Source organism: Xyrauchen texanus, chromosome 27 (assembly GCF_025860055.1).
Source record: "Xyrauchen texanus isolate HMW12.3.18 chromosome 27, RBS_HiC_50CHRs, whole genome shotgun sequence".
In the NCBI taxonomy this organism is placed as follows: domain Eukaryota; kingdom Metazoa; phylum Chordata; class Actinopteri; order Cypriniformes; family Catostomidae; genus Xyrauchen; species Xyrauchen texanus.
Genome location: NC_068302.1, coordinates 26,530,834 through 26,545,190, shown reverse-complemented (window position 1 = coordinate 26,545,190; position 14,357 = coordinate 26,530,834). Strand labels below are relative to the sequence as shown.

The window sequence follows — 14,357 nt, the reverse complement described above, 5'->3', positions numbered from 1 at the left end:
GGTCTGCCAATTCGAAGCTGAAAACGCAGTTCAATTAGCTACAACACACCTCTGGCGATTTAACATCTAAGCATATTAGTTAGGAAGACAATAACCATTCTGGACGTATTGGAGGCAATGACAGAAGACATGATGCTAGCAAACCTGGACAATTCTGACATCCAAAAACATATTTTAAACACTACATCTTTAAACACCTCTAGCCAGTAGGTTATTCTACAAAGGTAACATTAGAAGCACTGGTGGGGATTTTTCCTACTTGCTGCCATTAGAGTGTATAATGCATCTACCCCTCACGTGTTCGCCTGCATGTTAATCCTGGCAGTTTTCCCAGTAAGGCAAAATGACATTGGACTAGGACACTTTCTCTTATTCATTTACCCATTACTATTACCAGAAAACCCACTCAGATTCCTCACTGTGCGTATAATGCCATTATGTTCTGACTGGCATAATACTGATGGTAGGTGCTGTTTATCAATCAATCAGTCTGCTTGACAGTTATGTGAGCTCCACTAAAATGTCAATATGGTAAAATACAGATCAACAGTCAGTTTGTGAGGTTTTGGGTTTCAGATCCATAATAATGGCCATAATGAATTTCATGATTTCTCTCCTGTATGTGTGCAGGCCTGCAGATTGTGTTAAACTCAATAATGAAGGCAATGGTTCCCCTGTTGCACATCTCTCTGCTTGTCCTCTTTGTCATCATTATCTATGCCATCATTGGACTGGAGCTCTTCATTGGACGAATGCATCGCACCTGCTATTATATTGGCACAGGTGACTACACAGTACATACACACACACACACACACACTCATTTTTAAAGGCGTTTTCATTCAAGTCTCTCTATCCGTCTTGCTCTTTCTCATTTCTCAGATAATTATGCAGATGATGATCCACTCCCGTGTGCGTTTGCGGGTCATGGACGCCAGTGCAACGTGAATGGCTCTGAGTGCAGGGGAAAGTGGGATGGGCCTAATGGCGGGATCACAAACTTTGATAACTTTTTCTTTGCCATGCTAACAGTGTTCCAGTGCATTACAATGGAGGGCTGGACAGATGTCCTGTACTGGGTAACTATACTGTCTTTTGCACATTCAGCTTGTGAAAAATACAGTGATTGTTTATAACACTGGAGTAGCTATTTTTTATGTGTATGACCATTTCTTTAGATGAATGATGCAATTGGTTTTGAGCTGCCATGGGTTTACTTCGTCAGTCTGGTCATCTTTGGATCCTTCTTTGTACTCAACCTTGTGTTGGGTGTGTTGAGTGGGTGAGTTGATATGATTGAGAAATACATTTGTGCTTGTGATAGTACCTAAGTATGCAGGGTCCAATCTCAACTTTCTCAACAATTTCAACTTTCTGTAGGGTGAATTGAGAAAATGTACTTATTATTTAATTATTAAATTTTGTCCCTATGACAGTTCAATTATTTAACTAACAAGATAAGCCAGTCTCCATCTCATGGTACAACTAAGCATGTCACAAAAATGTGAAGACACATCAAGATTTTGTTCCATCTGTCATAACTCATGTATTAATTGAGCACTAACTTTGTTTAAATGGTCATTTGTACAGTCATTTTGGCGTTTCTTGACATTGCATTGTCTTGGCAATTAAGTAGTAAAATTGGCTATAACGTTACACAGAAGAGGTTAGTAAGTGATTTTATCACACTAAAATTATGTTTACACCAAATTGTGTATGTCTTGTGGCTTTACTTTTAAAACAATGAGTATTTTAACATTCAGAAATGTACCCCATCCACGTCTGTTGCAAGTGCCTCACTCTATCCCAAAATTTAGTTTTTTTAAAGGTGGGGCAAATCAATATTAATTGCATATAATAATCAATATTATGCAACAAATGCTGTAGATTGAGCTTAATTTGTATTGAATCCAGAATATTCCTTTAATGTTAGGTGTATTTCACCTATGTATGTGTCAGGCCGGCAAATAAAAAACAAACATACATAAAAAAATACTTTTAGGTATCATAAACTTACAGTACTATGGTACATTTTCCACTCAAATAAAAGGTGTTAGAAGACGAGTTGTAATGATCATTTTCTGTAGAAGGAGGTTATTAAGTATTTGATTTGAATCTATATCGTTACTTATATCAGTGAGGGTTAAATTATTATTATCCTCAAAATGCAATTTAAACCATGTTTATTGTTGGAATTCTTATAAAAGTACAGCCAGCTGCCGAATAATGTTTTATTTACTTGCCAGTGGTAGTTTTAACTCACATTTTATGCTTAGCAAGTGTTGACTTTGAACCCTGTAAGCATGTTTGTGTGTGTATGGATGACTTTTTGTGTTTTATGTGTGAGAATTTTGTGTGTCTGTTTGATTGATTGTTTAACAAAGGAAAGCAGGATTTCAGCAGATACCAGATGTTAATTATTGTATTCACCTTAATGGTATGATCACCAGATGTTGTGAGCAGTAGATTTGTGGAGTCTGATTTCCTGTAGATTGTTCCAAAGCTCACAGAATTCCCCAGAGATAGTGCCTCATGCTGCTTATAATCCGTTAAACAGTGTGTGAAAGTCTGTGTGTGTGCGTGTGTGTGTGTGTTTGCTTTCTTGTCTAACAGGCTGTACTTGTGTGTAGAGAGTTCTCTAAGGAGAGAGAGAAGGCAAAGGCTCGCGGAGATTTCCAGAAGCTCCGTGAAAAGCAGCAGATGGAGGAGGATCTGTGTGGATATATGGACTGGATCACTCAGGCTGAGGACATTGATGAATTTGATGAAGATGGGAACAGACGTGAGATCACCCCTGATATTCACCCCTCCCCTGACTCATCTAGCACACTTTGTCCTTGATCTCACCTGTTCATTGTAAAAATATGCTTGAAAAATGGCATTTATGAAAGAAAAAATAACTGTTTTTTAAAGTTGAAGTTTGTAATTTTTTAAATGATAAAATGCTTTCTTCTATCCCATTTTATGCAAAGATACTCATTTGTACATTGATTTCCCCCAAAACTGTAAACACTGCACCTCTGTGGTGCTATCAAAACATTGCTCTGTTTGTTTGAGTATCCTGACCAACCTGACACAGCAACATTAGCTCAACCAATGGCGTGAGTTTGGGGTTGAATTATCGGTTTAGCCTACTAATGGCGAATGGGGGAGTGTTCAGGAAATCAGTTTTAAAGGGGTCATGACACACTCTTTTTTTAAATAATTTTATGATCTTCCCTGAGGTCCACTTATAATGTTAGTGAAGGTTTTTTTGCACCAAAACAGTCACAATTTAGTCATATAAGTTAATTTACCACCCTGTCTCTGGCCCTCTGTCTGAATGCTCGGTTCTGGCCTAAGCGCCTTTTTATATTTCAATGTAAATGCCCACTGTTATGATTGGCTAACATCGTGCAGCCCCTCAAATGCAGCCATATATGAAACTCAGTTGGAAGAGAATGAATAAGCTCCACAACATTATAAAATAAAATTTCACGGTTTAAAAATAATGCACATTCAACCTATGCATCCTAATATATTTAACTGTTCACTCAAGCACAGCAGCATCATAAGCTATCAAAACGATCAAAGACATCCATCTAGTACATGTTTACATACACCAAAAATTTTAAATAGCACAGATGGGCGCAAGAAAGTGTCCAGGAATCATTTGTGCTAAAAAAAAACAAGATGCAGCTCAGCTGAATGCAACAGAATGGCGTCTCCTTTTAGGTTTGCATCTTGACATTGTGTCTTTTAAAGGCAACGTGAGATACGTGACAACTGTCAAAGACGTCTGTCTAATGTATGTATGTATGTATGTAAAATGAATTAAAAATATTCCAGATGGGTCCTCATTGGTGTTCAGGAATAGTTAGGCCACGCTAGGCCCTGTTGTCCAGCTCTCTCTCTCTCTGGTTACGAACTGTGCACAAGTGGGCGGATGTAAAGTAGGCACTGATGTTGTTGTTGTATAAGCTGTCATGAATAAATGAGCCCCCTAGTGATCCAAGGAAGCTGTGGAAGTAGAGAAATAGGTGTTTTTGCAGCTTGGTTTCAATAAATGCTTTTATTACCTTGGGGATTTATGTTTGAGTTCTCAAATTTACAGTATGCTTTTGTACTAGAATGCCAAAATATCAAGGAAAATTTAAATAACAGTTATTTTTGCAATAACATTTGGTTCCACTAATGTGCTGAAATTAAAATAAAAATAAATGAGTCTCAACATTTATGTTTTATACAAAGACATCACCCTCCACATGTTTATATAATATAATGTGTTGTATAACTTAATCGCCTACAAACATCTTCAGATATTTAAACCATTCCTAACTTTTTTCCTGCTAACCTGCTTTTCCATTTGTTTTACTTTACATCAATTGCTACTCATTATGCTAAATTCTATGTCTTTTACTAATTTTCTCCCTCTTAATCATTCAATCTCCCTCAGGTGTGACCCTGCGTGATCTAGCTGATAAGAAGAGAGGAAAATTCGGCTGGTTCAGCCACTCAAACGAAACCCATGGTACAGCCAATCAGAATGTTGTGTGAACTCTTCACTCCCCTGCTATTCTATTAATAGCTCCTCTCAACTTTGTCTGGTCTAATTGTACAATTTACATCTAGGGCTACAAATCACATCTCTTGGATAGGCTCATATTAAGTGGTTTGACCCTGTTTCAGAGAGAGTGCTTTTCTCCAAAACTGTGTCAGTGTGTGGCCGACATTGTTCTTTCTACCTGTCTTCTTCCTGTCTTTCTTTTTTTATCCTTTTCTTGATCATTTTTGTGTCTTTTTCTTTCCCTCTGCCTTTCACACACTATAGCAAGCCTTCCAGCCAGTGAAACAGCATCCGAAAACACTGAGAACATAGATGAAGAGCATACAGATTGCTGTGCTGCTTGCTGGTAATATGCATACACAAATAACACACTGCACTGGTCAATGTGTTGTCACCCTTTAATTCAGTTTCACTTACTATGTTAAAGGCATAGTTAGATAGAATTCTGTAATAATTTACCTAACATCTAGGTTACTAGTGTAACCCCATCAGGGAACGAGATGCTCTGTCGATTGTAGTGACACAAGGGGCTTCTTTCGGGAGCCTCGGATACATCAGAATATGAAAAAAGCCAATGCCAAATTGGTGAACAGAATTTGCATGTCCCACCCCCGGACATACGGGTATAAAATGTGGGGATCGTGCATCTGTTCAGTCAGGTTCTGCAATGAGGATCCGAGAATAAGGTTTGGCCATTACAGTGGCTTGGTACAGTGTTGTGGCAAGGGGGACACAACGTCTCGGGGGTTACACTAGTAACTACATTCCCCTTCTGTCACTCACTCGACAAGGGGTCCCTATTCAATAGCGCCACCTACACTGAACTGTGTTACGTGATCTGCTGATGCTGGTGCAGTAAGCTGTAGAGTGCCAAAAGAGCATGGGCATCAGACTGCACGTAACCTTCCCCAATGCCCCACTAAGACTCATATTGTTTTTATTAGGTTCCCGGCATCCGACCAGGGATTTTCACTTGAGGGGTGGGAACAAGCAACGTGACAAGCATGGTAGCAGGCCACGCCAGCCGCTGCCTTTTCCTCTGTATGTTTCTCTTCACGGAGTGTAAGATGCGGCTGGGGCCAACTAGCTATAACATGCATCGGGGATGGCATTCTTTTCCAGTCCTATTCTTTCAGGGGGAAAGACCCCGTTGAGACCACATCCTGCCCAGGCTGGGTTTTTTTTTTTAGGTCACATGTGGAAGTAGCGCGGTGGTAGATCCTATCTTGCGAGGGAGGAGTTGCTACAAACACGCCGACCGGGGGGCAGAGGGGACTCCCGGCAGTGGGACCGTACCGTGGAAAAATCACACAGGGAGATTAATCCATGATGGCCAAACCCTGTGGAGCACCCATTCCAGTACAGAGTAGTTAGTACAAGTAGTGGGTCTGGTCAGGAACTCCTTTGCTGAATTTGCGAACCAGATGGCTAGGGAGGAAAGACATCCAGGGAGCGCGAGTTTAGTGGACTCACCTGACAAGAGTGCACGGCGCCTTTGCAACATTTCCATGGTCACGCAATTGCCATAAACGCTGCCTCAGTGTGATTGCAGCCCATACACGTAAGGCAGCATATATGACCGTCAGAAGCAGAGAGATATCTACCGCATACAGGAACTACACAAAGGCGGAATGGCATCTTGAAAAAGACACGTCAATGTGTAAACTCTTTTAGAGGAAATATACTCTTTTAAGAAATGCTGTCGAATCGCCCAGGGGTGTGGACTGCACTGGCATGTAGAGAAGGGAGAAAGCTGCTGGTAATGCACCGTAGGATCCAACAGCAATGCTCTTAGAGGTGAGTGGAACAGTAGTGAGTGTCTCAACTCGCTGATCACACAACCGTTCGGCTCTGAAGAACGAATCCGACTGAACAGATGCACGATCCCCGGCTTTTATACCCGTATGTCCGGGGGTGGGACCTGCAAATTCTGTATTCATATTCAGAGGTATCCGAGGCTCCCGAAAGAAGCCCCTTGTGTCACTACAATTGACACAATATTGAGTGAGTGACAAAAGGGGAACCTCATATCATCCCACACCAGTATGTATTGCTGTCACTATCAGCAGTAATTGTATTCAAATCAGCAAACTAATCAGCGAAACAGCGAAATAATTTTAAATATATCCTTTTGTGAAAGAAAGGCATAAAGGTTTGGAACGGCACCCTGTCCTACCTGTCCTAGGGTGATGACAGAATTAAAATTCTTGAGTTTTCATTACTCATTTCATTACTGTAAGCTTCTATGGCCATCTTTGTTCCAGCCTCTGAATGGCATCTTTTTTAAGTGCACTTCTCTGGCGCTGATTGCTCTGTGTTGTCTTTGAGCTCATTGCTATTTTGTTTTGCTTTGTTCTCTGTTTTAATTAATTGACTTCAGTGCTAACATTATGAAGATCCCTTGCTGGTGAGTATTTGTGAGCAGAAACACTTCAAACACTTCAACTTCCATCGACTAGAAAATTAAACTTACTTAGTCACAGGTTTTTTCATGCATTCTCTGTATATTGATTTGTCTTTTTATTTGTTATCTGTGTCAATTTGGCCTTAGCCGTGCGCTGCGTCGCTGGAATCGGTGCATTCGTAGAAACTGTCGTACAGCAGTGAAATCAGTGACATTCTATTGGTTAGTTTTGATCCTGGTCTTCCTCAACACAGCTCTTAGTGCCTCTGAACACTACAACCAACCAGACTGGCTCACTGATGTTCAAGGTATGTTGATACCTGTTCTGACCTTTTTAATTCCTTTTCACTTATTACTGACATAACACTCACTGCTGAAAAGACCTGCATATGCTGTGTTTTGGATGAATTTAGTAGAATTAAAGAAGCATTAACCTGTATATTGTTTGCATTGACCTATATGTTGACAACTTCATATAACTTTTTCATATTTGCTCTCTCGCTCCTTCTCTTTCTGTTTGTCTCATAGACATTGCCAACAAGGTTCTCCTCTCGTTGTTTACGGTGGAAATGTTGTTGAAAATGTACAGTCTGGGGCTATGGGTCTACTTTGTGGCGTTTTTTAACCGTTTTGACTGTTTCGTTGTGTGTGGTGGGATTCTGGAAACGGTTCTGGTGGAAATGGAGATTATGCCGCCTCTGGGTATCTCAGTGCTGCGCTGTGTCCGTCTGCTTCGGATCTTCAAAGTCACACGGTACTCTCAGACCTCTCTAATATGACATTGCCATAGAAAGATGGGCTGTTCTCTTGGCAGCTTGAACATTTCAATAAAATCCATTTTTAGGATTTTAACAATTCTGCCATTATTTACTCACTCTCATGTTGTTCCAAACATGTGTGCTGGATAATGCTGCTAGCTTGTTTGTGTCCACATTAAAAAACTACCTCAACATCACTGACACAAATGCATGGTTTTAATATGTGTAATAACTGTGATGCAATTTTTTAAATTCTGGACAAGAACGTCGGCTAGACTTGAGCTTCTAAGGATAAAAGGATTATCAGTGAATAACGACTTAAATTTAAATCCAATCCACACACAAAGCTATCCAGCTGGACCTTGAATAGTGCACAAGTCACATGGACTACATTTATGGTGCTTCTTTTTGGAGCTTGATAGACTATGAACCGTTTTATGAAAAGATCTGCATAAAGATTCTTCAAAATATGCTAATTTTGTTTTAGTTGAAATAAATTCAAGCATATGGTGTTGGAAAGACATGAGGGCAAGTACCTTAAATAATAAATACATTTTCTTCTTTCATAATTTAAGATTTTCTTAGGTCTATGTGTTATTTTCTTTATTCTTTTGTTTCTGTGATGTAATTTTGTTTTGCTCGCTGTTCATCTCTATCTTCACCTCTTTTTCGCCCTGCTGCTCTTTGCCCCACTTGTCCTCCTCAGCCATTGGACAGCTCTGTCCAATCTGGTGGCTTCGCTGTTGAATTCAATGAAGTCTATTGCATCCCTGCTGCTGCTGCTCTTCCTCTTCCTCATCATCTTCGCTCTGCTTGGCATGCAGCTCTTCGGAGGGAAGTTCAACTTTGACGAGACACAGACCAAGAGAAGCACCTTTGATACCTTTCCACAAGCCCTGCTCACCTGTTTTCAGGTAAAACACTCTTACCCAAGTGAAGACAGTAAAAATATAATGAAATACTATGTAATTTAATCAAGTAGAAATTGTCGTATTGACAGTTTTCACACACACACACACACACACACACACACATGTTGTGTTTCCATGTTTTATGGGGACTTTCCATAGACATAATGGTTTTTATACTGTACAAGCTTTATATTCTATCCCCTAAACCTAACCCTACCCCTAAACCTAACCCTCACAGAAAACTTTCTGCATTTTTACATTTTCAAAAAACATAATTTAGTATGATTTATAAGCTGTTTTCCTCATGGGGACCAACAAAATGTCCCCACAAGGTCAAAAATTTCGGGTTTTACTATCCTTATGGGGATATTTGGTCCCCATAAAGTGATAAATACACGCTCACACACACACACACACACACACACACACACACACACACACACACACACACACACACACACACACACACACACACACAAAGAAAAATCTGTGGAAAAGAGTCATTTTTGTTTGTTTGTTTGTACAAAATTCCTGATGCAATTTCATCAAATCATGCATAAAGAAAAGTTTTAAGGTGTAAATTGCTGCTTGCAATATAAGGCCTCAAGACATTAACCTACCTTGTACTGTATGAACATGCTCCTCAAAAGTTACCATGAAATCCACTGTGTACCATAATATAAAAAAAAAAAAACGTTCCCTGCACTGCTTACTTACATTTTAAAAGGGCATATTTAATTTGTATAAACTCCTTGAAGTTACTAGTAAATTAAAAGACTTATTTAGCATCATTTTCATGATGCCCTTTTCCAATCAGTGAAAGTAGACAATGACCAGTAGCTGTCAAGGTCCAAAAAAGACTACAAATCTTATCAATAAATTTTATTGTGCTGCTGAAATACAGTTAAGTTTAAAGTTTCTCTGCTCTTGCAGATATTAACGGGTGAAGACTGGAATGTAGTGATGTATGATGGTATCATGGCATACGGCGGCCCTGTTTTCCCTGGAATGATCGTCTGTCTTTACTTTGTTATTTTGTTCATCTGTGGTAACTGTATCCTTCCATCTGAACCTGTTTTCACTTATTATGCAATTTTGTTATTTTGTTTACTTAGCTGACATAATTTAACACCAACAGATTTTACCAGTTGACAGCTCAACATAACCTTGACAACAGATGTGTTGTTGACCTGAAGAAAAAACAAATACTGCACCAGCATCCTTGCTGCAGATCCTAATACTCTAAAAACAATAAAGAAAGATAGTCTAAAAAAGGTTCTTCTTGTGGTAAAATCAAAATTAAATAATTTAATTCTAGTCAAATGTGTTATTTAATATGGTGGAATCAAACTGTGCTCATTTTTGAGGGTCTTATCAGGTACAAATTGCTCTTTAAAGACGCAGTAGTACATTTTCTATTTTTACAGTGGGTTTTACATTGATTTCAGCACCAAGTTTCTGGGTGTGTTTGCACCATAAACAGATATACATATTTCTTTTTTAGTGAATCAATATACTAGCGCAAATAAAATGGCACTACCAGCAGAACCATTCATTCTTAGTGAATTCTCCTCTGTGTGTTTTGCCATTGGTATTTTACTGTTTAGTGTGGACATCTATGTGCGTCTGCTTGGATCTTAACCTCCACTTGCTCAGATATCCTCCTCAACGTCTTCTTGGCTATCGCTGTCGACAACTTAGCAGGAGGTGATGGAGACAAAAATCCAAAAGAGTGCGTTTTTGAATCATCTCAAATCATACTGAACATTCGCTATTTAACAACTACAAAAATAACATGTACAAAAACATAAAAAGAGTGTGACTAGCGGTTTGTTGATCCTTACAGAGAAAAGGAAGAGGAAGAGGTAGGACAGGGTGAAGGTGAAGGAGAGAATGGAGAGGTGAAGGTATGGAGATGAAGCTCTTGTGTCTTTGTTGTTGAAAAAAAGTGTGACAATGACTTTCTTCTTTTGTTCTGTTGTCTACAGGTGGACATGGATGAGTATGAGGAGGAGCCAGAGGAGGGAGATGATGAAGGTAAAGTAAGAGTAGACTGTAGATTATATGAAAACAAGGCTACGAGGGATATACAAACAGTCTGTTCAATGCATCATAATGTTGTGTACTGTACCTGGGTTTCAACCATTCAACCAAAAATCAAGGAAAGTGTGTCTTTCAAGAAAGTGCATATATAGATATATTATAGTTCCTAAATTCCTAAAAAATAATAATAATAAAATAAAAAGAAAAAAAATCCAGATTTTCAGTGTGATCTCAGACTTTTGTGCATGAAAAGCTTATTTACTTTCCCTTTACTCCTATACTGTGTTGTATTCTGAACCAAAATGTTTTCGGTTTATTTAACAGATATTTTGGCTGTAATTAGTGACCTTTGACAGTCCCTCCGGCATGACCCGAAGTTAAAAACCTTTCTCATGGGCAAATTAATGGTAGAGCTGGACAGTAATCTCAGTAACTCATCGGTCTCCCTTTGTCTATCTCTACCTTTCTCTTTCTCTCTTTCTTTCTGTCCTTCTCTGCCAGAAGAAGGGAAAACTCAGCTAAATGTTGCTGACTTTGCTCCTCCTAAAGAGAAAGTTCTACCAATCCCAGAGGGCAGTGCGTTCTTCTGCCTCAGCAAGACCAATCCGTGAGTGTGCAGTCTGGCCACACACACACACACACACACACACACACTAATCAATAATTGACAATTTATTGTACATTTTATTTATTTACATTATTAGAAGTCCATTTGTAATGTTAGTCAAGACTTCTTATTCCAAAAACTGGAGACAGTTCTTGCTCTTAAGTTAATTTTAAATGACCATTTTAAAACCCTCTCTCTATACCTTAGAATTCTGCTACTATAAAAATAAATGAAGGAACCGCACACCTTAAGAGCTCCCATTGACAGGATTGACAGAAGTTCCTTTTAAAGATGTTAGTTTCAAAGGTCTATGGTTTCTGGTTCCTTCATTTACTTTGTTGTGATGTCTTTTTGGATCCTGCACCTTAATTTACACTTTTCTCTTAATTTTTGTGATTTTGCTACTGTACCTTGAAGATTTCTATATGTAAATGACCTCTGTTATGAATGTCTAACCTCCACTTACTGTTGTGGTGTAGTCTTGGTCATCAGGACAGACCAAGTTGCTGAATACCTAATCTATTTTTTAGGGATAGCTCACTCAAAACTGAAAATTCTGTCATCATTTACTCACCCTCATGTTTTTTCAAACCCCAAATGACTTTTTCTCTTCTGTGGAACACAAAAGGAGATGTTAGACAGAATTTAAGCTTAAGTCACTGTTCACTTTCAGTGTTTGTAAAAACAAAAAGGGTGACTGAGGCTGAAACCCTTTTAGTGTTCCAAAAAGAAAACATAAGGGCGGGTTTATGATGACAGAATTTTCATTTTTGGGTGAACTATCGACCCTTAAACACAAGACAACATTCTATGTTGACCATTGTTTTCTCTTTCTCTGTCTGTGTGTGTCTCTTTGCAGGATTAGAGTGGGCTGCCATACAGTGATCCATCATCACATATTCACTAATCTGATCCTGCTCTTCATCATTCTCAGTAGCATATCTCTGGCTGCAGAGGATCCTATCAGAGCTCACTCCTTCAGGAACAATGTGACTTTACTGCTCACACAAACACACACACACATATGTACATATATAGTTATTAACTGCAGCTGTCCTTATTGGCATGTTGGATGCTCACTTTAGTGCCTGCTGGGAAAATGCCATCCTTCAATCAGCTGCCGTCACACACACACACACACACACACACACACACACACACACACACACACACACACACACACACACACACACACACACACACACACACACACACACACACACACACAGATTAACATGATTTACTCTAGTATGACATGCTCCTGGATCATCATATTTGATTGTCCAGGAAGAATATTTCTATCAACCAATCAGAGTGCAGGTTGGGTTCAGGGTTAGGGTAAGGTTTAGGGCTAAGGTTAGGGATTAAAGGCTCAAACAAAATTCCTTATTTGGATTTTAGGGATAGATTATGGTTAGGGTTGGGACCATGATTGTTTGGTTGTTCAGTAACAACAAATGATGATCTCGTAACATGTCCTGCTTGGCTAAATTACTTCGTGCCATACATATACAAAGCAGTCCAAATATATCCTTAATCCAACAAATGAAACTAATTTCTTAGATCAGTAGTGCTGATTTCTGTCTAACCTGCTCTCTGGCTTTCTCTCTCTCCCCACACAGGTGCTGGGTTATGCTGATTATGCTTTCACTTCCATATTCACTGTTGAGATCTTATTGAAGGTACCACCTTGTTCCTGTCAATCAGTCAGCACGTCTCTTATTTTTACACGTTTTTGAAGATGGATGATTACAGATTGATAATGGCAACAGAAATGTTGCTACACCTGAAATACCCAAAAATTTCTCAGTATAACTCTATTGGCCTCTCTCTCTGGTCTGTAGATGACAGTGCATGGAGCATTCCTCCATGAGGGTTCCTTCTGTAGAAACTGGTTTAATCTGTTGGATCTTTTGGTGGTCAGTGTTTCTCTGGTCTCCTTCTTCTTACAGTACGTTTAGTACATTTACACTAAACCTTAAATCAAAGCATCACTGTTTATTTGTGATTTGTGTGAGCAGTTGAGATTACAGTTATATCAGTAGTAATATCTCATATATGCTCTCTGGTGGACAAATAGATATTGCACCTGTTCCACTAACATTTTTGAAGGGATAGTTCACCCAAAAATGTATATTCTGTGAACATTTACTCACCCTTATGTGGTTTCAAACCATTATACATTTTTTCTTTCATGTAACTGAAAAAGGAGAGGTTAGGTAGAATGCTAGGGACTGGTAACCTCAGTCACCATACACTATCATTGTAGAAAAAAAGGGCAGTTAAAAAAAGGGCAGCATTAAAAGTTGTATTAAAATAATTTCCTCTTGTGTGACATGGAGGAAAGGAATTCATAAAGGTTTGTCATGGTGAGGGTGAGTAAATGATGAAAAAGTACCTTTAAAAATGCCAACTTTACATTGACGTTTGAATGATTTATTTGGACCTGTTAACATAAGCAGTAGTGGTTCTAGCTTGTATGGTGCCATGCAGCTTCAGCACCCTTTGTACTTCTCTGCAGATCTTTTTTAGTTCACTTGTAAAACCATATCTCTTGCTCTCTGTCTCTCAGTTCCAGTGCCATATCTGTAGTAAAGATTCTGAGAGTGCTCAGAGTGCTCAGACCTCTTCGAGCCATCAACAGAGCCAAAGGACTCAAGGTACAGCTTTGCGTGAATGCTTGTGTTCTGCGTCTGTAAATAGAGTTCTCAACTAAAGTTAAAGAGCAGTTTGCTTGTGTAAATTAGTCCGTTACAAAAATAAGGGTAGTTCTATACAATCCTGTGGGCATTTTATAGATGTATATCTGATACGTCATTGTCATAGAATGCTTTAGTAAATCAGTGTAACTGTAAGTGCGATGTGTAAGTGCAATGTTTATTCTTTCTCTCTTATAACTGATATGTGTGTATGTGTGTGTCTCCAGCATGTGGTGCAGTGTGTGTTTGTGGCTATAAAGACCATTGGGAACATCATGATTGTGACTACTCTGCTGCAGTTCATGTTCGCCTGCATCGGTGTTCAGCTTTTCAAGGTATCCAGCAATCACACATACGCTTACTGTATACACGAAGATAAACACTGTGCA

General features: G+C 39.1%; 1 protein-coding gene across 1 annotated transcript in view; it reads left to right on the top strand.

The window, feature by feature from the left end:
- Positions 1–14,357, top strand: part of LOC127621454 (voltage-dependent L-type calcium channel subunit alpha-1D-like) — a 63,537-nt gene that overhangs the window by 25,462 nt on the left and 23,718 nt on the right. The window contains exons 6-25 of the mRNA XM_052095046.1: positions 631–783; positions 883–1,079; positions 1,179–1,282; positions 2,631–2,782; positions 4,436–4,510; positions 4,811–4,892; positions 6,927–6,953; positions 7,098–7,258; positions 7,479–7,704; positions 8,415–8,622; positions 9,553–9,673; positions 10,276–10,351; positions 10,466–10,526; positions 10,608–10,656; positions 11,167–11,269; positions 12,129–12,258; positions 12,892–12,951; positions 13,114–13,220; positions 13,842–13,929; positions 14,196–14,303. Of these exons, the coding sequence (XP_051951006.1) occupies positions 631–783; positions 883–1,079; positions 1,179–1,282; positions 2,631–2,782; positions 4,436–4,510; positions 4,811–4,892; positions 6,927–6,953; positions 7,098–7,258; positions 7,479–7,704; positions 8,415–8,622; positions 9,553–9,673; positions 10,276–10,351; positions 10,466–10,526; positions 10,608–10,656; positions 11,167–11,269; positions 12,129–12,258; positions 12,892–12,951; positions 13,114–13,220; positions 13,842–13,929; positions 14,196–14,303 (2,288 nt within the window). The remainder of the gene's footprint in view (positions 1–630; positions 784–882; positions 1,080–1,178; positions 1,283–2,630; positions 2,783–4,435; positions 4,511–4,810; positions 4,893–6,926; positions 6,954–7,097; positions 7,259–7,478; positions 7,705–8,414; positions 8,623–9,552; positions 9,674–10,275; positions 10,352–10,465; positions 10,527–10,607; positions 10,657–11,166; positions 11,270–12,128; positions 12,259–12,891; positions 12,952–13,113; positions 13,221–13,841; positions 13,930–14,195; positions 14,304–14,357) is intronic.